The 25,608-nt window shown below is 38.0% G+C and overlaps 1 protein-coding gene and 1 pseudogene across 6 annotated transcripts in view; both read right to left on the bottom strand.

Annotated features, from left to right (window-relative positions):
- Nucleotides 1-973: 973 nt before the first annotated feature.
- CHEK1 (checkpoint kinase 1) overlaps nt 974-25,608 on the bottom strand; it is a 39,253-nt gene continuing 14,618 nt past the window's right edge. For all 6 annotated transcript variants that reach the window (XM_064375549.1, XM_064375548.1, XM_064375546.1 and 3 more), the window contains 5 exons: nt 22,604-22,712; nt 22,236-22,413; nt 21,862-21,993; nt 6,039-6,140; nt 974-4,667 (listed from right to left, as the gene is read on the bottom strand). In XM_064375549.1, coding sequence (XP_064231619.1) covers nt 4,572-4,667; nt 6,039-6,140; nt 21,862-21,993; nt 22,236-22,413; nt 22,604-22,712 — 617 coding nt within the window. In that variant the 3' untranslated portion in view covers nt 974-4,571. The remainder of the gene's footprint in view (nt 4,668-6,038; nt 6,141-21,861; nt 21,994-22,235; nt 22,414-22,603; nt 22,713-25,608) is intronic.
- Nucleotides 16,328-16,444, bottom strand: LOC135274713 (U2 spliceosomal RNA; annotated as a pseudogene).

The following is a 25,608-nucleotide window of genomic DNA, read 5'->3' as shown; positions in this document are numbered from 1 at the left end:
AAAACCAACAAAAACAAAAACAATTTAGACTGACCACACCAACTGCAGGTGAAAATTTGGAATACTAGAAACACATACTCTGTTGCTATGAACATTCTTATACTTTAGATCAAAAAACTGTTTTTCCAGGAACTGTACACTTTTCTCCTATGGAAATACTAATTGGTACAATCACTTTGGAAAATAATAGTTTGTTATTATTCTACCCTAATATCCAGCTATTCCTCTTCTGGGCATAAACCTTAGACTCTAGGACCTAGCGAAACAAATAAACATGTACAAGAATGTTCTTAGAAGAATTTTATAATAGCATCAAACTGTACACAATCCAAATATCAGTCAGCAGCAGAATAGTTAGTGGGATGTTTATAAACACTATCCTATATAAAAATTAAAATAATGAACTCAATATACACAAAAGCATGGATATAAAAAAATCAACACATGAAAAATATAGCAAAATTTATATAAAGTTCATTAATAAAAACTGTTATCAATTAAAAATACATAAACTAAATGATATTATTTGAAGATGCATACATAGTTAAGAAAATTCTAAAAAACACCAAGAAAAGGATGATCACCAAACTCTATTTTGTGATTATCTCTGGGGGAAGAAAGTAGGTTGTGACTGGGAGACTGTATATAGGAAATTTTTAAGGGTCTATAAATGATCTTTCTACAATTGAGTTGTGGTTAAGTGACTGTTAACTTTACAACTGTACATTAAACTGTGCATATTTCATGTATTTTAATTATGCTTATCTCAACAACACACACTGTACACACTACACACACACACAAACACAAACACACAAACACACACACACACACACACACACACAGAAACACAGGTTGATTTTTCCATCAAAATTTGAACTGTTATCTTCAGGTAGTAAATTCTTTTGTATCCATTTTTATTTTTAATAATAGGAGTAAATACCTTCTCACAACAGTATAATGAACATGACAGGAAAATTAAGGCACCTTTTATTTACAGAATGTCTTTCTGTGCAAAACATGACACTATACTCTTCTTATACATTAACGCGTTAAAGATTAAAATAACTCTAAAAGGTACTTATCATCAGTCACTTTACTGAGATAATTGCCAGTGTTCAGATAAATAAATGTCAAGCTAGTCCAAATCTGAAACTTGAAGATTTCCCACCATTCTATACAAATTCCCACAGCAGTTTACTATCCATCTATGCATCTTCCCCTTACAATATTCTGTGGTATCTGCCTCATGTGATATTCAATTAATTTATTCATTTATTCAACATTCAATCATTTATTTAACAAATATTTATTTAGTACCTATTATATTCCAGGTACTGTTTTCATATGAGTTATACAAAGGTGAAAAGGAATGGCAAAGTCTAAGCTTACATTTTGATTGGGGAGACAGGCAATAAATAATTTTAGACAGTGATCAAATTCTATGAAGAAAACAGAATAAAGTGACAATGACTCAGGGTGGTAGAAACACTTGGGTTGAGATTTGAATGTTCAGTCAGCCATGCAAACTACTGAAGGGGTTCCATGCACAGGGACCAATAAGTACCAAGGTCCTGGAAGGGAAATGTGCCTTAGTGGACAGAAAGCAGGCAACACTGTCTAGAATCCCATGTGCAAAAAGGACAGAGGGTGAATTATGGAGGGCCAGGTAAGTCATAGCAAAAAGTTTAGATTCCCAGCCTGGATGCAATAGGAAGCTATTTTAAGTTTTTAAGAAAGGGAGGGCCACGGTACAATTTATATTTTAAAAAATTTTAGGGGTATATAAAGAAAAGACTGCTTCAGAAGAAGGGAGTTGGCAATGGCAAAAGTGAAAGGGGGAAGACTAGTTGTTATTACAGAAATCCAGGGAGGAGATTAAGGAGATTGAACGGGAGTGGGCAACAATGAAAACAGACATGGACAGTTTCCACATATATGCTGAGGATACATCTGATCAACTGAGTGCTGACTAATTTGTTGAACAGCTATTTATTCTACACTGTAAAGTTATCAGGCACAGTTCTAGGTGCTGGGTATATGAAACTGAATAGGACAGAAAGGGTCCCTGATCTCAAAGAACTTATATATTACATATCCTAATAGGAGAAGCAGAAATTTAATAGATAAAAATATCCTATAAGGTCAGGTAAGAAGTATTATGATGAAAGCTAAAGGAAAGAGACAGAGGTGGTTATTATTTTAGATAAGTCAGGGAAAGACCTCGCAGAAGAAGTGACATTTAAGCAGACACCTAAAGTGAAGCACAAGCCACACAAATATTTGGGAGTAAAGTATTATAGGTACAGGCAACTGCAAGTGAAAAGATGCTGAGGAGGCAATGTGTTTATCTTCTTGTGAGACGAGCAAAGCCAATGTGGCTAGAGCAGAATGAACAAGGAGTGGAGTGGCACATGAAGCCAAAGAAGTGGCCAGGAGATAGATCACATAAAGCTGTAGAGCTTATACATTGAGTTTCGAATTTTATTTTAAGTGTGTTAAAAAGCCATGTGAATTGAGAACAGGACAAGGATATCTGATTTACATTTTAAAAGGATCATTCTGACAGCTTTTCTGGAAAATAAACTTCTGAGGGATAATACAAACAGAGAGACGATGACAGTGCCTTCAACTGGAGTGGTACTAGCAGAGGTGTAAAGTGGGACATATTTTGAATGGATTTGTTAAATTGAATAGGATCTGCTGAATTGAACGTAGAATATGGGGGGGCAGTGAAGTATGACCTAGGGTTTTGGCCTAAGGAACTGAGGAGCTGAAATAACATTTCTGAGATGGAGAAAACTAGGAGAGGAACAGGTTGGAGAACAGGAATCAAAAGCTATTTTTGGTCATGAGATGCCTACTGGATGTTCAGTGGAAATGTAAAGTAGGTAAAAGGCTAGAGCTCAGAGAAGTTCAAGTCAGTGAGAGCTGGTTTTTTTTTTTTTTTTGCTTGTTTTTTGAGACAGAGTCTAGTTCTTTTGCCAGGCTGGAGTACAGTGGCGTGATCTCGGCTCACTGCAATCTCTGCCTCCTGGGTTCAAGCAATTCTCCTGCCTCAGCCTCCCAAGTAGCTGGGACTGCAGGTGCGTGCCACCATGCCCAGCTAATTTTTATATATATTTTTTTAGTAGAGATGGGGTTTCACCATGTTGGCCAGGATGGTCTTGATCTCTTGACCTCATGATCTACCCGCCTTGGCCTTCCAAAGTGCTGGGATTACAGGCGTGAGCTACTGTGCCCGGCCTGTTTTTGAAAGATACGAATGACTCACAGATAATTCTCAAGAATAAAATTTCTCCCATATTTGAGAATTTATAAGACTCAATTCTTAGGCATACCCTAAGTAGGTTCAAATAAATAAAACAGGTTTAAATTTATTCCTGCTATGGGTATACTCCAGTAACACAATTTGCCAGTATACATTAATATGAGATAAACTCTAATCATAACATTCTACATGTTCTTGGCTTCAGATTAAAATAACTAATTAATTTTGTACATTTTTACAATTTTAAAAATTTCTATTAGAGGCAGGGTCTCATTTTGTCATCCAAGTTGGACTGCCGTGATGCAATCATAGCTCACTACAGCCTCAAATTTCTAGGCTCCTGCAATCCTCCTCTCTCAGCCTCCTAAGTAGCTAGGACTACAGGCAGGAGCCAAGGCCTCAACCTAATATGCTCCAAAGTTAATACAAATTTTATTAGAAAAACAAAGGTTTTGTAAGTCATAGGTAAAAGAATAATGAATCAGATCTATTTTTCATATAGCTTCCTTACTCTTCCCTTCCCTCTTTTATTCTTTATCACCTAAAAGCTTGGTCACGAGTAAGTTCAAAAAGTTAGATAAAATATGGCTGTGAAAGTAGAAAATATAGAAAAATATTTAAGATGTTCAACAGTAATTTTTAGAGTAAAGTTGGTTAAGCACTAGATTATGCTCCACTTCTCCTTGAAAGGTCAACCAGTATTTTACTAATTATGCTGGAAAACACACCGACTTGCAATTTTAATTAATCATTATAATTCAAAAACAGGTATATATAACTGGCCAGGCCCTTTTGAAAATATAAGTACAAATCTTGGGGATATATGTTTTGAAGCTAACCTCGATTCACAAACTGATAAATCTACTGTCCAAAAGTCACAAGGCTTATATCTTTATTGGTTCAACTTATAATTAAGTCAACATGGAAGAAATATGTACTTTTTGGATTAAACAAAATCTTTTGATAAAAATGGGAAATGTGTATATAAAAGCTGGAAAACTCATGTCCCCTGAAACTTGGTTTCTACCAGATGAGTTTCAAATTCAGATATTAAATACATATGAAGTAATCTAATGAATTCTATTCATCCTTTCCCCAAAGTTTTCCTTACAATTAAGATATAGGTATTATTTGTATGCAGAATAAACAAAATGAATTGGAAGATGTTTGGATAAAGAGGGAAGTGAATACTTCAGGAACTATTGTTTGCAGTTTGCAGAATAGGTTAATCTTCTCTAGGAAGAATAATGTCAATATAGCAGCACTATATTCACCAGGATTCCCCAGAGCCAATGTCGGATCATGTGGCAGGAAGCCAAACCTTCTGGCTGCTCACAATATCAATCAGCTTCCCTTTAATCTTCAGGAAGTGTCTCTTGAATTCCAATCCATCACCCTATATTAGAAATAGTATTCAAAAATAATGTCAAAATAAAAACAAAAACAAGATTATGCCCTAAAATCAATCTTTTTAGTAGTAATAAGAGACAAACATCCTTATATGTCTAGCTACAATTTCCTTTTAGGCCCGTTTATGAAGACCAAATATCCTGGCAGAGAAAATAGTTACACAAATAATTCTGATGTAGTTTCACGCCCATCACTGTTCCTACTGCACTGAGCTGACAGAGCAGATAAAATGGCATCCTATCTGTTTCATGTGTTGGTATATCTGGACTTAAGTCATTACATTCCATAGGCAATAGGGTTTGGAAACTAACAATAAGCTATACAACAAAACTGAAGTCTTGTCATAACACTATTGCAATAAAACCAACATATTTAGTTAGTTATGAGAAGAATTTCATTATACTACTATCTTAATAATTTAATTCCACAGTAAGCATCTGAAAAACAGTATTGCAGCAAATCTCTAATACAAGGAGTATTGCAGCAAATGCTCTAACACAGCAGCTACCCCTCCAACCCTCTTTAGAGACACATACAATCTCTTGGAAAATGGAGAAAAATGTTATTTTGGATTTATATATTAAGGGCTATAAAACTATAACTTTAAAATCAATAATTTCTAAAGAAATCACAAATATGAACAAAAAAATCTATGCATAATGTATCAATCACAGAATTATTATAACATATAAAGGTTCATTATATAATGAAATATTTTTTAACAAATCATAATTTTTATTAAAAGATGTAAATTAAGAAAAATATTAAAATGCTTCAAAATCTTAAAGGTGATTACTGCTGGGCAGAAAAATTTAGAATTATTTTTATTTTACCATTTTTTGCTTATCTACATTTTTCACAAAAGCATAAACTGTTTCTTTTTTTGAGATAAAGTGTTACACTGTTGCCCAGGCTGGAGTCCAATGGTGCAATCTTGGCTCACTGCAACCTCCAACTCCCAGGTACAAGCGATTCTCCTGCCTCAGTCTACCAAGTAGCTGGGATTACAGGCACCCGGCACCATGCCTGGCTAATTTTTTGCATTTTTAGTTTTACTATGTTGGCCAGGCTGGTCTCAAACTCCTGACCTTGTGATCCACCTGCCTTGGCCTCCCAAAGTGCTGGGATTACAGGTGTGAGCCACCACGCCTGGCAAAAACTTTTATAATAAGGAAAATGTCATTTGAAAAAACAGTGTTTGAGAAAAATAGATTAACAAAAGCACATGCTCATAATATTAAATGAAAAAAGTTACATTCTATTTACAAATGCCACATATATACAAACATAATGGCATTTAAAAAGTCACATAGAAATATTTCCATAGAAAAAATACTATAATAAAACATAAAATTACCTTAGAAAGCCGGAAGTCAACCAATATCTTGTCATCCATTTCTAATAAATTCACTTTGAAAATGAGTTTACTATTTCTCCTATCAGTTGTTGATACAGTAACCTAAAGCAACAAAAATAAGGTTAAGCCATATATGTGAATAGGTAATAAACTAGTATACCCACTATGAAGAACAGAATGGAAGTTCTTCCAAATCTACAAATAAAACTACCTGTAAGATCCAGCAATCTCACTATTGAGATGTTATCCAAAGGAAAGGAAATTATATGGAAGAGATATTTGTATCCCCCTACAGCATTATTCACCATAGCCAAGATATAGAATTGGCCTAGGTACCGATGAGAATAGGCCAGGCACCGTGGCTCATGCCTATATTCCAGTACTTTGGGAGGTCAAAGCAGGAAGATCCGTGAGCCCAGGAGTTCAAGACCAGACTGGGCAACATATCAATAGTTCATCTCTACTAAAATTCCAAAAAAATTAGCCAAGCATGGTGGTGCATGGCTGTAGGCCCAACTACTCAGGGAGGCTGAGGCAGAAGGATCACTTGAGCCCAGGAGGTTGAAGCTGCAGTGAGGTATGACTGAGCCACTGCACTCCAGCATGGGTGACAGAGCGAGATCCTGTCTCCAAAAAACAAAACAAAAAGCCAAGCAAACAGATGAAGATAATATGATATATATACACAATGAAATACTACTCAGCCATATAAAGTAATGAAATCCTGTCATTTGCAGCAACATGGGTGGAACTGGAGGACATTATGTTAACTGAAATAAATCAGGAACAGAAAATTAAACATCACATGTTCTCACTCATGTGTGGAAACAAAAAAAAAACCAGTTGATATCATAGAAGTAGAAAGAAGAACAGAGGATACTAGAGTCTAGGAAGGATGGGGGAAGGGAAAGAGAGAGATTAGTGAAAGAATACAAAATTACAGCTAGATAGGAGTAAGTTCTAGACCACTGCACGATGACTATACTTAACAATAATTGAGTTTCAAACAGCTAGAAAGATATTGAACATTTCCATCACAAAGAAACTATTAATGTTTGAGATTACGAATATGCTACTTATCTTGATCTGATCACTATACATTATATGAATCAAAACATCACTATGTACCCCATGAAGACATGTAATTGTTGTATCGATTAAAAAAATTATTTTTGCTGGTAAGAGTGGTGGGCATCCGGAGGAGAGATCCAAGATGGCAGGTTAGGAGGAGCTCAGGATTGCGGGTATGAGTGAAAGCGCAGAGGGTGAGTGGACGCCGCATACCCAGACGGATTTTTACTGCCCACAGACCAGGAGATTCACAGGCAGAGGAGCCCCACGGGTCACCAGCGCAGCTGTTTTGGCCGGTGCGGCTGTCTGGCCCCTGGCGCAGCGGTTCCCAGTGTAGAGTAAACGAGACGGTGTCCCCTCTTAGCCAGCAAGGGGAGCTGAAACGGGAGCCAGGCCAGGAGATTCCCGGGCAAAAAAGCGCCACGAATCTCAGAGCCGCGGTTTCAGCCAGCGCAGTGGCTCCCGGTGCAGAGTAAATGAGACGGTGTCCCCTCTTAGCCAGCAAGGGGAGCTGAAGCAGGGAGCCAGGCCAGGAGATTCCCAGGCGAAAAAGTGCCACGAATCTGAGAGCCGTGGTTTCAGCCAGCACGGTGGGTCGCCGCACGGGAAATCACACAGATCCCAGCGCCCATTCAACAGGCGACCAGGTCACCTGGTAGAGAGCCGACCGTTCAACTAAAAAACAAAAGGCTCTGAGGCAGGGAGCCAGGTGACCAGGCCCGGCTGGTCCCACGCCAACAAAAACAAAAACAAAAACAAAAAAACAGCAATTGGAAACGCTCTGGGTTGAGACTTTCACCGCAAACACAACTGAACCCGGGACGGTCCAGTAGTGGAGGAGGGGCGTCCGCCATTACGGAGGCAGCGTGCAGTTGCTGGGGCAACCTGCCGTCGCCAAGGCAACCCGCCATTACAGAGAGAGTCCGTCACTACAGAGGCGGGCCAACATAGCGGAAGCAGTTCTAACTACACCCATATAAACAGGACTGCAGGGAAGTTCACACGGCAGCTGGGCAGAGCCCACAGCAGCTCAGTGAAGCCTCTGCAGGCTGAGAGTGACTAGGCTGCCTCCTTGTGGGCAGGGAAAACGGCAGCAGCACAACGGAAACTCATAAAGCCCTAACTCCCTGGGACAGAACACCTGGGGAAAAAATAAAGGGGGTTTATGAGTTCTGCTGCTGCAGACTTAAACTTACCAAAATCAGAAAGTCAACAACTACAAAGTCAACAGGTGGATAAATAAATCCACAAAGATGGGAAGAAAACAGTGCAAAAAGGATGAAAACACCCGAAACCAGAACACCTCTCCTCCTACAAGGGATTACAACTCCTCACCAGCAAGGGAACAAGACTGGATGGAGAATGAGTGTGATGAAATGACAGAATCAGCCTTCAGAAATGGATAATAAGAAACTTCTGTGAGCCAAAAGAACATGTTCTAACCCAATGCAAAGAAACCAAGAACCTTGAAAAAAGACTTGACGAAATGCTAACGAGAATGGACAACTTAGAGAGGAATATGAGTGAATTGATGGAGCTGAAAAACACAACACGAGAACTTCGCGAAGCATGCACAAGTTTCAACAGCCGAATTGACCAAGCAGAAGAAAGGATATCAGAGGTCGAAGATTAACTCAATGAAATAAAACGAGAAGGTAAGATTAGAGAAAACAGGGTAAAAAGGAATTAACAAAGTCAACAAGAAATATGGGACTATGTGAAAAGACCTAATCTACGTTTGATAGGTGTACCTGAATGTGACGAAGAGAATGCATCCAAGCTGGAAAATACTCTTCAGGATATTATCCAGGAAAACTTCCCCAACCTAGCAAGGCAGGCCAATATTCAAGTCCAGGAAATACAGAGAACACCACAAAGATATTCCTCTAGAAGAGCAACCCCAAGGCACATAATCGTCAGATTCACCAGGGTGGACATGAAGGAGAAAATGCTAAGGGCAGCCAGAGAGAAAGGTTGGGTTACCCACAAAGGGAAGCCCATCAGACTCACAGCAGATCTCTCGGCAGAAACCCTACAAGCCAGAAGAGAGTGGGGGCCGATATTCAATACGTTAAAGAAAAGAACTTTCAACCCAGAATTTCATATCCAGCCAAACTAAGCTTCATAAGTGAAGGAAAAATAAAATCCTTTGTGAACAAGCAAGTACTCAGAGATTTCATCACCACCAGACCGGCTTTACAAGAGCTCCTGAAAGAGGCACTACACATAGAAAAGAACAACCAGTACCAGCCACTCCAAAAACACATGAAATGGTAAAAGAGCATCAACACAATGAAGAATCTGCATCAACCAACAGGCAAAACAGCTGGCTAGCATCAAAATGGCAGGATCAAATTCACACATAACAATATTAACTCTAAACGTAAATGGAGTAAATGCCACAATCAAAAGACACAGATTGGCAAATTGGATAAAAAGCCAAAACCCATCAGTGTGCTGTATCCAGGAAAACCATCTCACATGCAAGGATACACGAAGGCTCAAAATAAAGGGATGGAGGAAGATTTACCAAGCAAATGGAGAGCAAAAAAAAGCAGGAGTTGCAATTCTCATCTCTGATAAAATAGACTTTAAAGCAACAAAGATCAAAAGAGACAAAGAAGGACATTACATAATGGTAAAAGGATCAATGCAACAAGAAGAGCTAACAATCCTAAATAGATATGCACCTAATAGAGGAGCACCCAGATACATAAGACAAGTTCTTAATGACTTACAAAGAGACTTAGACTCCTACACAATAATAGTGGTAGACTTCAACACACCATTGTCAATATTAGACAGATCAACGAGACAGAAAATTAACAAGGATATCCAGGACTTGAACTCAGACCTGGAACAAGCAAACCTAATAGACATTTACAGAACTCTCCACCCCAAATCCACAGAATATACATTCTTCTCAGCACCACATCACACCTACTCTAAAATTGACCACATAATTGGAAGTAAATCACTCCTCAGCAAATGCAAAAGAACGGAAACCATAACAAACAGTCTCTCAGACCACAGTGCAATCAAGTTAGAACTCAGAATTCAGAAAGCAACCCAGAACCGCATAGCTTCATGGAAACTGAACAACTTTCTCCTGAATGTTGACTGGATAAACAATGAAATGAAGGCAGAAATAAAGATGTTCTTCAAAACCAACGAGAACGAAGACACCACATACCAGAATCTCTGGGACACATTTAAAGCAGTCTCTAGAGGAAAATACATAGCAATAAGTGCCCAAATGAGAAGAAAGGAGAGATCTAAAATTGACACCCTATCGTCAAAACTGAAAGAGCTAGAGGAGCAAGATCAAAATAACTCAAAACCTAGCAGAAGACAAGAAATAACTAAGATCAAAGAAGAATTGAAGGAGATAGAGACACGAAAAACTCTTCAAAAAAATCAATAAATCCGGGAGCTGGTTTTTCGAAAAGATCAACAAAATAGAGAGACCACTAGCCAGATTAATAAAAAAGAAAAGAAGAGAATAACCAAATAGATGCAATAAAAAATGAGAAAGGGGATATCACCACAGATTCCACAGAAATTCAAACCATCATCAGAGATTATTACAAACAACTCTATGCACATAAACTAGAAAACATGGAAGAAATGGATAAATTCCTGGACACTTGCCTCCTCCCAAGCCTAAACCAGGAAGAAGTCCAAACCCTGAATAGACCAATAACAAGGTCTGAAGTTGAGGCAGCAATTAAGAGCCTACCACCCAAAAAAAGCCCAGGTCCAGATGGGTTCACAGCCGAATTCTACCAGACATACAAAGAGGAACTGGTACCATTCCTTCTGAAACTATTCCAAATAATCCAAAAAGAGGCAATCCTTCCCAAATCATTTTATGAGAACAACATCATCCTGATACCAAAACCCGGCAGAGACTCAACAAGAAAAGAAAACTACAGGCCAATATCCCTGATGAACATAGATGCAAAAATCTTCAATAAAATACTGGCAAGCTGACTACAACAACACATCAAAAAGCTTATCCACCATGATCAAGTAGGATTCATCCCGGGGATGCAAGGCTGGTTCGATATACGCAAGTCTATAAATGTAATTCACCACATAAACAGAACCAAAGACAAAAACCACATGATTATCTCAATTGATGCAGAGAAGGCCTTTGACAAAATTCAACAGCCCTTTATGCTAAAAACCCTCAATAAACTAGGTATCGACGGAACGTATCTCAAAATAATAAAAGCTATTTACGACAAACTAACAGCCAATATCATACTGAATGGGCAAAAACTGGAAGCATTCCCTTTGAAATCTGGCACTAGACAAGGATGCCCTCTCTCACTACTCCTATTCAATATAGTACTGGAAGTTCTAGCCAGAGCAATCAGGCAAGAAAAAGAAATAAAGGGTACTCAATTAGGAAAGGAGGAAGTCAAACTGTCTCTATTTGCAGACAACATGATTGTATATCTAGAAGACCCCATCATCTCAGCCCAAAATCTCCTGAAACTCATAAGCAACTTCAGCAAAGTATCAGGATACAAAATCAATGTGCAAAAATCACAAGCATTCCTATACACCAATAACAGACTTAAAGAGAGCCAAATCAAGAATGAACTGCCATTCACAATTGCTACAAAGAGAATAAAATACCTAGGAATACAAATAACAAGGAATGTCAAGGACCTCTTCAAGGAGAACTACAAATGACTGCTCAACAAAATAAGAGAGGACACAAACAGATGGAGAAACATTCCATGTTCATGGTTAGGAAGGATCAATATCGTGAAAATGGCCATACTGCCCAAAGTAATTTACAGATTCAATGCTATTCCCATCAAGCTACCAATGACCTTCTTCACAGAACTGGAAAAAACCACCTTAAACTTCATATGGAACCAAAAGAGAGCCCACATAGCCAAGTCGATTCTAAGCAAAAAGAACAAAGCGGGAGGCATCACACTACTGGACATCAAACTATACTACAAGGCTACAGTAATCAAAACAGCACAGTACTGGTACCAAAACAGAGATATAGACCAATGGAACAGAACAGAGGCGTCAGAGGCAACACAACATATCTACAACCATCCGATCTTTGACAAACCTGATAAAAACAAGCAATGGGGAAAGGACTTCCTGTTTAATAAGTGGTGTTGGGAAAACTGGCTAGCCATATGCAGAAAGCAGAAACTGGACCCCTTCCTGACACCTTACACTAAAATTAACTCCAGATGGATTAAAGACTTAAACATAAGACCTAACACCGTAAAAACCCTAGAAGAAAACCTAGGCAAAACCATTCAGGACATGGGCGTAGGCAAGGACTTCATGACCAAAACACCAAAAGCATTGGCAACAAAAGCCAAAATAGACAAATGGGACCTAATCAAACTCCACAGCTTCTGCACGACAAAAGAAACAGTCATTAGAGTGAATCGGCAACCAACAGAATGGGAAAAATTTTTTGCAGCCTACCCATCTGACAAAGTGCTGATATCCAGAATTTACAACGAACTAAAACAGATTTACAAGAAAAAAACAAACAAGCCCATTCAAAAATGGGCGAAGGATATGAACAGATACTTTACAAAAGAAGACATACATGAGGCCAACAAGCATATGAAAAAATGCTCATCATCACTGGTCATTAGAGAAATGCAAATCAAAACTACATTGAGATACCATCTCACACCAGTTAGAATGGCGATCATTAAAAAATCTGGAGACAACAGATGCTGGAGAGGATGTGGAGAAATAGGAACACTTTTACACTGTTGGTGGGAGTGTAAATTAGTTCAACCATTGTGGAAGACAGTGTGGCGATTCCTCAAGGACCTAGAAATAGAAATTCCATTTGACCCAGCAATCCCATTACTGGGTATATATTCAAAGGATTATAAATAGTTCTACTATAAGGACACATGCACACGAATGTTCATTCCAGCACAGTTTACAATAGCAAAGACCTGGAATCAACCCAAATGCCCATCGATGATAGACTGGACGGAAAAATGTGGCACATGTACACCATGGAATATTATGGAGCCATCAAAAATGATGAGTTCGCGTCCTTTGTAGGGACATGGATGAACCTGGAAACCATCATTCTCAGCAAACTGACACAAGAATACAAAATCAAACATCGCATGTTCTCACTCATAGACAGGTGTTGAACAATGGGAACACATGGACACAGGGAGGGGAGCACTATATACTGGGGTCTGTTGGGGGGGTGACAGCGGGGGGTGGGGAGTTGGGGAGAGATAGCATGGGGAGAAATGCCACATATAGGTGAAGGGGAGGAAGGCAGCAAATCACACTGCCACGTATGCACCTATGCAATAATCTTGCATGTTTTTCACATGTACTCCAAAACCTAAAATGCAATAAAAAAAAAAAATTATTTTTAAATTTGCAGGCTACTTGCATAACAGGAGTAATATTAAGTATGCTGATAATGTCACTCATTCCAGAGTCTCTCTTCTCCCAATGGGTATGTGTATCCCCACCAATCTATCAACAGAAGTGCAGCTCCCAGGAATTGAGTGTATATGAATTCATAGCAACAAAACTTACTGTATTTTACCAAAATACCACTGAAAGAAGAAACAATCAAAGATGAAAATATGAGAGGAAAAGCAAGATGATTAAAACGTGAGAAAGAAAAAGGTCTGACTTGTGGCTGAAAAGCTAGAGTGGCAATTAGAAGATGGCCAAGGTCTTGAGATGCCTTGCAACTTCTACTTTTAGAACGTTCCTATGGCATGTAAAGATGCTCAGCCTAGCTGAATGATGCAGACAGAAAGGCTCAGCTAACAGCCAGTACCAAGACTTCAAACATGGGAGTAAGAACATTTTAAACCACAGCCACAGTAAAGACATCAAATGACTACGGCTGGATGAATAAGCCTGAGCAAGATCAGCAGATATGCTTGAAAAACCCAGCCCAAATTACAAAAGTATTTGTAATAATTCTTACTTCAAGAAACTATAAAAACACACATCTATACCACAACCGTGCAGCACTGAAAAAAACAAAATAGTTCTGGGAAAATTAATACAAGATATTCAACTCAACAAATCTGAAATTAGCTCTTAAACTTCAAAGACAAAGAAAATACTTCAAGAACTGAAAGATAGTGAATCAAGGAGTAATATCAGTGAAAATGGCAGAGAAAAGAACTCCAGAAGTCCATTACTCCACAAAAGCAATTTTAAAAATCTGCCAAAAACTGTCAGAATCAACTTTTTCAGAATATTGTAAACTAACTAAAAGCTTGCAACTTAATTCAAAACAAGTGAAACTCAGTGAGAACAGTGAGCTTTCTGGCATTGTAACTTACCCTGTTCACATCCCCTGCTCCTCACTCAATGGCAGCCTTGAAAATTAACAGTCCATATTTCAGGTATAGGTCCAGGTGGGAGCAAAATAAACCTCACTTACAAACTATCTTAAGCCGAACTGAACCTCTAAAATAACCCGATCAAAAGGCTTGTCTTGGCCGGGCGAGGTGGCTCACGTCTGTAATCTCAACACTTTGGGAGGCCAAGGCAGGTGGATTACCTGTGGTCAGGAGTTCCAGACCAGCCTGACCAACAAGGTGAAACCCCATCTCTACTAAAAACACAAAAATCAGCTGGGTGTGGTGGCGGGTGCCTATAATCCTAGCTACTTGCAAGGCTGAGGCAGGACAATTGCTTGAACCTGGGAGGCAGAAGTTGCAACACTGCACTCCAGCCCGGATGAGAGAGCCAGACTCTGACTCAAAAAAAAAAAAAGAAGCTTGTCTTTATTTAGCCTTTGTAAACTGTAACTCACCTTGTGCTAAAGCTGCTCCTGGGTAGTGTTTGCTGAAAACACTTACCGGAAAGTGCTTTAGTCTCTGCTGCCTAAAGCAATGAGAGCAACTGGGGCGAACAGACTACCCAAGAAGTCTGGAAGAAAAAGTTATGGAATGAGATGTTTTTGAGGAATAATGACTTTTGAAAAGGTCCAACATATACCTGGGAATCTAAAAGGACACACCCATGACCAAGGCAGCACACATGCTTAGGAAAAAGCTGAGAAGGCCCTAAGCTCTACATCTGCCCTAACTTTGTATTTTGCACAAGCAGATAGTGAAGGCTGAGGCAACATTGTAAACTTCTTGGCTGAGCATTGTAGGTGTGTCCCAACACAAATACAGAACCGCTCTGCAGATTTTTTGTTTTTGGTACACAGAATTTAAGGAAATCTCTGTCTGATCATTAGCTGACCACTAAAACTAATGGGACAGAAAGTACACAGCCATGCATGACAAACAATACCAACTTTAAAAAATTACATCAGAAAAATCACTAAGGCCAGGCGTGGTGGCTCATGCCTGTAATCCCAGCACTTTGGGAGGCTGAGGCGGGTGGATCACCTGAGGTCAGGAGTTCGAGATCAGCCTGGCCAACATGATGAAATCCTGTCTCTAGTAAAAATACAAAAAATTGTCGGGTGTGGTGGCAGGGGCCTGAAATTCCAGCTACTTGGGAGGATGAGGCAGGAGAATCACTTGAACCCAGAGGCGGAGGTTGCAGTGAGCTGAGATAATGCCACTGTACTCCAGCCTGGGCAACAAGAGCGAAACTCTGCCTTAAAAAAGAAAAAGAAAAAGATCACTAAAAAAAATCAAACAACTACATCAAGCAGTAACAAACCCTGGCAAGAGCGGAAAATCTGACTTCTAGAGTTGCCACATATTGCCACAATATGTCCAGTTTTCAACAAAAAATTACAAATCATATAAGGAAACAAGAAAGTATGGCCCATACTAAGGAAAAACAGCAACCAAAACAGTCCCCGAGGAACATAAAGAAGGAATAAAGAAAAGTGAACAGAGTCTAAGAACTGTGGTACATCAAGTGTACCAACAATACACATGAGTCCAAGAGGGAGAGGAAAGTTAGGTACAGAAAAAATATTTGAAGAAATAATGTTCAAAAACTTCCCAAGTTTGATTAAAAACATCAATTTACACATCCAAGAGACTCAGTGAACTCCAAATAGAATGAACAAAGAAATCCTCTGCAAGACACATCATCATCAAACTGTGATCAACAGAGAAACTTAGAAGCAGCAAGAGAGCAGCAAGGTCTCATGTAAAATAGATCCTCAGTAAGATTAACAGCTGATTTCTCATCAGAAACCACAAAGGCCAGAAGGCAGTAGTGGCATAGTCAAAGTGCTGAAAAACGAAAGCTAATAAGAATTCTGTATCCAGTAAAACCCCCTGTGGAAGAGAAATTAAGGCACTTAAAACTGATAGGAACAGATACTACACTTGATCTTAGCCAAAAGGCTGAGAAGCGATTTTTTTTTTTTTTCTGAGACAGTCCTGCTCTATCGCCCAGGCTAGAGAGCAGTCACACAATCAGATCATGGTTCACTGCAGCCTCGATCTCCCAGGGCTCAGGCTATCTTCCCACCTAAAGCGTCCCCAGTAGCTGGGTTTACAGGCACACACCACAATGCCCAACTAATTTTTTAAATATTTTTAGTAGAGATGGAGTTTCACCGTGTTGACCAGGCTGGTCTCAAACTCTTGGCCTCAAGTCATCTGCCTGCCTCAGCCTCCCAAAGTGCTAGAATTACAGGTGTGAGCCATGACACCTAGCTAAGGAATTTCAGATTCAAAGACACAAATAGGTTAAAAGGAAAAGGAAAACAAACAAACAAACAGACTGTGTAAACAATAACCAAGAGAGTTGGTAGCTGCGTATGGTGGTATGTCCCTGCAGTCCCACCTACTTGGGAGGCCAAGGCAGGAAGGTCACTTGAGCCCAGGAGTTTGAGACTGTGGTGCACTATAATTGTGCCTACAAATAACCACTACACTCTAGCCTGGGCAACATAGTGAGACTCCATCTAAACAAAGGAAAATACACAAAAGATAGCCGGTGAACTGGTGTGGCTATACCGATACTAGACAAAATAGACTGATGAAAACTGTCAATTTAGCTGGGCATGGTGGTGCACACCAGCAGTCTCCACTACTCGGGAGGATCACTTCAGCCCAGAAGGTCAAGGCCAGTTTCGTCAACACAGAGAGAATGCATCTCTACAGAAACATTTTTAAAAAGCTGGGTATGTAGTGCACACCTGTAGTCCCAGCTACTTAGGAGGCTGAGGTGGGAGGATCACTTGGGCACAGGAGGCCAAGGTATTAATATATCATATTAATAAAGGGGAAAAAATCCACATGATTATCTCAATAGATGGAGAAAACATCTGACAAAATCTAATACTCTTTTATCATAAAAACAAAAACCCCACAGCTAACATCATACTTAATGCCGAAAGACTCAACACTTTCCCCTAAGATCAAGAACAAGATAAAGATGTCCACTCTCGCTATTTCTGTTCAACATAATGTTGGAAGTCCTATCCAGGACAACTGAACAGAAAAAGAATTAAAAGGCATCCAGATCAGAAGAAAAAAAAGCTAAAACAATTTACTGTTTTAATATATCAAAAACAATCTTCATATATATATATAAACCTAAAGAATTTGCAAAAAAAAAAAAAAACTACTGGAGTTAATAAATGAGTTCAGCAAATTTTCAGGATACAAGATCAATATACAAAATTTATTTGCAAATATATTAGCAATGAACAATTTGAAAATAAAATTGAAAAAACATTCCATTTACATCAGCATCACGATAAAAAAAAGAATAAATAGGATTACATTTAACCTAGGAAGTGCAAGACTTGAACATTGAAAACTATAAAATATTCTTGAAAGAAATTAAAGACCCTAAAAATCAAAAAAATGTCCCATGTTATTGGATTAGAAGATTAAGGTTTAGCATCCTTAATCTAAAAGCTGAAATCCAAAATGTTCCAAACTCCAAAACTATCAGGGTGCTGACATGATGCCATGAGTGAAAAATTTCACACCTGATAAATTTGCTTTCTGATAGTACAATGTACACTTTGTTTCATGCACAAAATTATTTAAAACATTGTATAAAATTGCCTTCAGGCTATTTGTTTAAGGTATGTACGAAGCATAAATAAAATTCATGCTTCATCTTGAGTCCCATCCAAATTCAAACAAAATCCACAAAACTTTTTGTCCCAAGGACCTTGAATAAGGAAGACTCAATCTGTACTAAAATGGAAATACTCCCCGAGTTTATCTATAGATTCAATGTAATCGCTTTTAAAATTCCAAATTTTTTTCATGCAAAAACAAATCAGATGATCCTAAAAGTCAAATAGAAAAACAAGGGGCCACAAATAACCAAAATACCTTGGAAAAAAAGAACAAACTTGGACAACTGATACTTTCTAATTTCAGAACTCACTACAAAGCTACAGTAATCAAAATATAGTGTGGTAGTGGCACAGCACAGACATATAGATCTAAGAAACAAAGAACTGAGTCCACGGAGGAGGAAAAAGAAAAGAAAAAAAAAATTCAGTCCAGAAATAAACCCACACATCTATGACCAATTATTTTCAACAAAGGTGCCAAGACTATCCAATTAGAAAAGATGTCTTCAACAAATGGTGCTGCAAAAACTGAATATTCACATACAAACACTTGAATTTGGACCCTAACTCATACCATAACTCATACCATATACAAATATTAACTCAAAATGGACAAAGAGCTAAATATAAGAGCTAAACTTTAAGACTGTAGTCCCAACTACTTAAGGAGGCTGGGACATCTAAAAGAAAGCATAAAGTATAAATCTTTACAATCTTATATTAGGTAACAGTTTCTTAAATTTGACACTAAAAGCATAGGCAACAAAAGAAAAATTATAGCTCCACTGGAATTCATCAAAATTGAAAACTTGTGTACATCAAAGGACACTAACAAGAAAACTAAAAGAATGGAGCAATTTTCTCCCACAGAATAGGCGAAAATATTTGCAAATCAGGTATCTGACAAGGTTCTGGTGTCCAGAATGTACAAAGAACTCTAACAACAATAAAAAGAATCCAGTTAAAATATGGACAAAAGATCTGAATAGATACTGTTATAAAGAAATGGCCAATAAGCATATAAGAATATGCTCAAGATGATTAGTCATTAGAGAAATGAAAATCAAAAGCAAAATGAGATAACACTTCATACAAACTAGGATTGTTACAGTAGAAAGAGGGGGCAGTAAGTGTTGGCAAGGATGAAGAGAAATTAGAACCCTCATACGTTATTGATGGGAATGTAAAATGGTACAGGTGCTTTGGAAAAATCACTTCACAGTTTCTCAAAAAGTTAAATGAAGAGTTACCGTATGCTCCAGCAATTCTACTCCTCCATATATGTCTAAGAAATTGAAAACATGGTCACACAAAAACTTGTACAAGATTGTTTGTAGCAGTATTATTCATAATGACCAAAAAGCAGAAACAACCCAAATGTCCATCAATGGATGAATGGATAAACAAAATGTAGTACATACACACAATGGAATATTACTCAGCCATAAAAAGGAACAGCTGGGAGCAGTGGCTCACGCCTGTAATCCTAGCAACTTTGGGAGGCTGAAGAGGGCAGACTGCCTAAGCTCAGGAGTCTGAGACCAGCCTGGACAACACGGTGAAAACCTGTCTTTACTAAAATACAAAAAATTACCCAGGTATGTGGGAGGCTGAGGCAGGAGAACTGCTTGAACCTGGGAGGCAGAGGTTGCTGTGAGCCAAGGTCGCCCCACTGCACTCCAACCTGGGCAACAGAGCAAGACTCTGTCTCCAAAATAAAAAGGAATAAAGTACTGATCAATGCCATGAACCTTGAAAACATTATGCTAAATGAAAGTAGACAGACCCAAAGGACTACATGCTATAAGATTCCATTTATGTAAAATGTTCAAAAAAGGCAGAAAGTAGATTCGAGGTTGCCCAGGAATGGAGGAAGAAAGAATAAGGAGTGACTGCTAGGTGGTACAGAGGTTTTGTTTTTTCTTTTTCCCCTGTGGATGCAATGTTCTGAAATTAGACAGGGGTGATGATTGTACAACCTTGTGAATATATTAAAACCACTGCATTGTACATTTTAAAATGGTTAAAGTCATGATTTTTATATTATGCAAATTTTATCCCTATCAGTCTAACTGAAAAAGAGTGAATCACCTATAGGTGAGAGGAATATCAGGCTGGCCTCAGATTTCTACACAGTAACAGTTTCCCTTTTTAATTTTGAAAACTCAAATATATAGAAAAACTGAAAGAAGAGTACAATAAATAACCATATACTCTTCACTGGTCTTATCTACCTAGATATGTGTGTGCTTATTTGCCTTTATGTAGCTGTTTACCCTTCTTTCTTTTAAAGTTTAAACTGAATGAAGATATCACTTCACTTTAACTTTCTTTCAATACGTTTCTCTTTTGAACAAGGACATTCTCCTACAAAACACAGTATTATCACACCCAAGAAATCTGATGCTCATACAAAAACATTACCTAACACACAGTCCATATTCAAATTTCCCCAATTGTTCCAACAATATCTGTTATGGTTTTTTTTTTTTCAAATACATGATCTAGTGAAAAATCATGCATTGCACTTAGTTATCAGGAGGCCTCTTTAGTCTCCTTCAATATAAAAGAGCTGGCCTATTTGTCTTTCATGAAATTAACATTTTTCTGAAAAGCTTTAAAGACAGTTTAGAATACCAATATTTAACTATGCTCTAATAATATAAACAATAAAAATTGACAGCTGCGATAAATGGAGATGGGAAAAAGTATGGGACTGCTAATGTATTTGACTTTCATGGTAGGCGGTCAACTGTTACTGTCTACAGTTTAAGCATATATAGTTTTAAAGAAAATAATGATTCCAGCTGCCTAATATTTTTGATAACAATAAAAAGGTCTTTTAAGAAATATGATTTCTTAGGCCAGGCATAGTGGCTCAAAAAAAAAAAAAAAAAAACTTAAAAGAAAAAAATATATATTATTTCTTAAGGTAAAGAATATTTTACTAGTTTCTTTTTCAAATTAACTAATTACTATATATTTTTAAGTTTGTTTGTTTGAGACAGAATCTCACTCTGTCACCCAGGCTGGAGTGCAGTGGCACGATCTTGGCTCGCTGCAACTTCTGTCTTATGGGTTTCAAGTGATTCTCCTGCCTTAGCCTCCCCAGAAGCTAAGATTAGAGGTATGCACTACCATGCTGGATAATTTTTGTATTTTTAGTAGAGACGGGGTTTCATCATGTTGGCCAGGCTAGTCTTGAACTCCTGACCTCAGGTGATCCACCCACCCCGGCCTCCCAAATAGTTGGGATTACAGGCGAGAGCCACCATGCCCAGCTTGTATTTTAAAAATATACAAATGATAGCTTTTACTTGAATATTTAACTTTTTTTTTTTGAGACTTCTTTTTTTTGAGACATTTTTTGAATATTTAACTTTTTTTTTTTGAGTCTCACTCTTATTGCCCAGGCTGGAGTACAATGGCTCGATCTCGGCTCACCGCAACCTCCACCTCCCAGGTTCAAGTGATTCACCTGCCCCAGCCTCCCAAGTAGCTGGGATTATAGGCATGTGCCACCACATCCAGCTAATTTTTTGTATTTTTAGTAGAGAAGGGGTTTCTCCATGTTGGTCAGGCTGGTCTCGAACTCCAGACCTCAGGTGATCCACCTACCTCGGCCTCCCAAAGTCTCCAAAGTGCTGGGATTACAGGCGTGAGCCACTGTGCCTGGCCTATTTAAATTTTTCTTCAGGAAAAGATACAATGAATATCAATGAAACACACCTGATTCATACAACTCTTCTTCCACTGATAGCCCAACTTCTCACAAGTCTCTTTCAGGCATTGATAAGATTTGTCTGCATCCAATTTGGTAAAGAATCGTGTCATTCTTTTGACCAACCGCTGCCAGGGGTTCTACATATCAAACAGAAGACAACTAAATAAATCCATTATGACTAAAGACAGTAATATCATAGCCATTTAGTCTGACTTAAAATTCTTTTGCATTAAGGCCTCCCTCCCCTTTCTTCTTTGACCAAAAAAATACATGTGATTTAAAAGTTATATATCTTAAGATTTTAACAATAAAAAAGAACTTTAAGACAGTAAAAAATAAAGAGCTGCCATTATTTATTTAAAAAATTAAATTCCCTCACCTGTGAAGATCCTGGGGTGCCAAGTAACTGACTATTCAGAAGCATATGATCAGGACATGTGGGCTGGGAAAAGCTGATCCCTTGTACCAATTTATCAATGTATGAGGGACTGGTATCCCATAAGGAAAGACCTGTGCGTGGTTCTGGCTGAGAACTGGAGTACTTCACATTTTCTTCACTGAGGCATTAAGACAGAAGGAAATATATATTTAATAAAATAAAATCTATCATGCCTTTCTTATATCACACAAATGCTCTCACACAGTATTATGCCCATTATGTTGATTATTATAAAAAAATACATATATGTAATTATTCTTCATGGGGAATACTACAATCAAAAATGACTTAATCTTTATCAGACTTACCTAGAAGCATTGTTTACTGGAGAGAAGTCCAAATTGGATTGAATGTGTTTAGAGAAGCCACTGGGAGACTCTGACAGACCACCTGAAGTGACTCGGGGCCTTTTTGCCCCTAAAAAAGAAAAAAATACAAACGGTTTCAAGTCTTCTATGTAAATATGTTTTTAAATTAGCCCAGTTGGTAACCTGAAGTAAAACTCTGTCTAAATCTATTTATTTAACACAAAATATTTATAAAATAGAAAACAAAGTCTTCCTATATGACTTTATAAAAAATGTGGTCAAGTTATTAAATTACTAAGACTCACTTGTCAAATTAGGTATTTCACAATACCTAAGTATGACTTGTAGGTATGTTCCAAGTGTGGAGTATGCTCAGGCCACAATCTTAATGGCATCTTTTGTGGGTAACAGAACAATGTTCCATGAAAACGACAGACCTGACTAAAGGACTAGAACTTTTTAAAATAAAAAAAAATTTAAGATAATAACAATAAATATTATGAATCTACTCTAGCCAACATTCTTTGATTCCCTGGAAAAGCTTTACAAAGAAGATTATACATAAAATGACACCACTATAAATTTATAGTTACAATCCCTAGCCGAACCTCAATATTGCCAGATAATTCTATGTGTTTCTCTAGTTTCCTTTCCGTTTCTCCACAAGGATCATTTCAAAACTACACTTTTCTGTAATTTCCAAGACTACTGTCCAGTACCTATACTACCAGCTCCCATTTCAGAGAGAAAATAAAGCCATTAGACAGAAACTACATCAACTTGTCCACAGCAAATCTGCTAAATTACTTGTATTACTATACATCCTTTCATTCCTTCCATCCTCCTATGCAATGTTCATCTCTCTACTCATGCTCCGGAGCCCAAACCCTTCTACCTCCTGAGGGATCTTGATCCTCTGTTATTTATTCCCTTTCTCTTAGACTGTCAGCCTCTTCCTCTCTACAGGATCTGTACCCAAACCACTTAAACATGCTAAAATTTTTTTTAAACATGCTTTTTATTTATTAATCCATTCATTCAAATATTTTATTAGATCTACTCTGTGCCAGGCATTATTCTAGGTATTAGGTATTCAGCAGTGAGCGAAACAGAAAAAAACCCTTGACCTCTTAAATCCTACATTCTATTGAGGAGAGACAAAATAATGTAAAATAAATTCAAATAAAATTAAAAATCAATAAGCTAAATGGTGGTAAGTACAATGGAGGAAAATAAAATGAAGAAATGTGTTGGACTGCATATGTCCACAAGGCAGTAAAAATTTTACAAAATTTAAGAAATGTATTAGAGAGAAAGGGATACAGTTTTAAATAGCATGGCCAGGAAAGGCTTATTGAAAAGATGACACTGAAGTCAATATCCAAAGAAAGTGAGAAAATAAGACATGCAGATAAGTCCCACGGGAAAAAGCATTTCCAGGCATAGGGAACATTCATTACAAAAACAGTGAGGTAGAAGTGTGCCTAGAGTATTTAAAGAACAATGAGAAGACCACTATAGCTACGACCAAGGGGGAGCAAAGCAGAAGTGAGGTTGGAGAGGTAATGTAAGGGACAAAATTAGGTAAGAACTCACAGGTCATGAACTGATTTTAGCTTATACTATTGGTGAGAACTAAAGCATTGGAGGATTTGGGTAGAACAGTGAGATATTCTAATTTACTTTTAAATCAGAACACTTTGGAAAGATATCATAGTAGTTTGGAATGACAGGGTAGCAGTAGAGGTGAAAAAAGGTAATCAGATTCTACAATTTTTTTTAAGATAGAGGTTAACAATTACCTGGTGGACTGGATGTCAAGTTAAAGAGAATGAGAAAAATGAAGGATGACTCAAGGTTTCTGATCTGCATAAAAAGAATAATGCAGTTGCCGTTAACCAACATGGGAAAGACTTAGAAAAGGAATGGGTTTGAAAGGGAAAGATCAGTAACTCAGTTTGGAACTCATCAAGTTAGAGATGCTTCTTAACATTCAAGCGAAATTTGAGAAGGCAGTTAAGACATGTAAGTTCGGAATTCAGAGGAAAGGTCTAGGTTGATATAAATGTGACTATCAACATATAGTTTGTTTTAGAGCCATGAAACCAAATAATATTATTAAGGGAGTGAGTGTGGAGAAAACAACGGAGATCCATAGATTCAGCCCTGGAGAACTCCAGTAGTAGGAGGCTGAGCAGATGAAAGAAAATCATCAAGAGACTATAAAGGAGCAACCAGTGAGAAGGACAAAAATCAGAAGAGTGTAATGCCTGGAAGCCAAAAGAAGAAAGTGTTTAAAGGAGGAGGGCATGATCAACTGTATAAAATACTGACGAGATAAAACAAGATGTCTGAGAACTGATTACAGTAGTCCCCTCTTATCCATAGAGGATATGTTCAAGTGGATGCCTGAAAGCACAAATGGTACCAAACCCTATATATGTTCTTTCAATCTAATAACGAAAATAGCCACTAAATGAGTTACAAGCAGGTGGCACACAGAATATGAATACACTAGAAAAAGGAATGACTCACATCCTAGGTGAGATGAAGCAGGACAGCACAAGATTTTATCATGCTACTCAGAATAGCACATAATTTAAAACCTATGGTAGGGCATTGTGGCTCATGCCCATAATCCCAGTACTTCGGGAGGCTGAGGTGGGTCAACTGCTTGAATCCAGGAGTTTGAGACTAGCCTGAGCAACATGGCAAGACCTCATCTCTACCAAAAATACAAAAATTAGCTGGGCATAATGGCTCACACCTGTAGTCCCAGCTACTCGGGAGGCTGAGATGGGAGGATCATTTAAGACCAGCAAGTAGAGGTTGCAGTAAGCCAAGACCATGCCACTGCACTCCAGTCTGATCGACAGAGCGAGACCCTGTCTCGAATTAAATAAATAAATAAAATCAATCTATGAATTATTTACTTCTGGAATTTTCCATTTAATCTTTTTCAGACCTCAGGTGACCACAGGTAAGGGTGGACTATTACATTGAAC

This window comes from Aotus nancymaae, unplaced genomic scaffold (genome assembly GCF_030222135.1).
Source record: "Aotus nancymaae isolate 86718 unplaced genomic scaffold, 86718_ANA_hifiasm-v0.15.2.pri h1tg000012l, whole genome shotgun sequence".
In the NCBI taxonomy this organism is placed as follows: domain Eukaryota; kingdom Metazoa; phylum Chordata; class Mammalia; order Primates; family Aotidae; genus Aotus; species Aotus nancymaae.
Note: the sequence above shows the minus strand (reverse complement) of the source record. Positions and strands in the feature narration are given on the sequence as shown.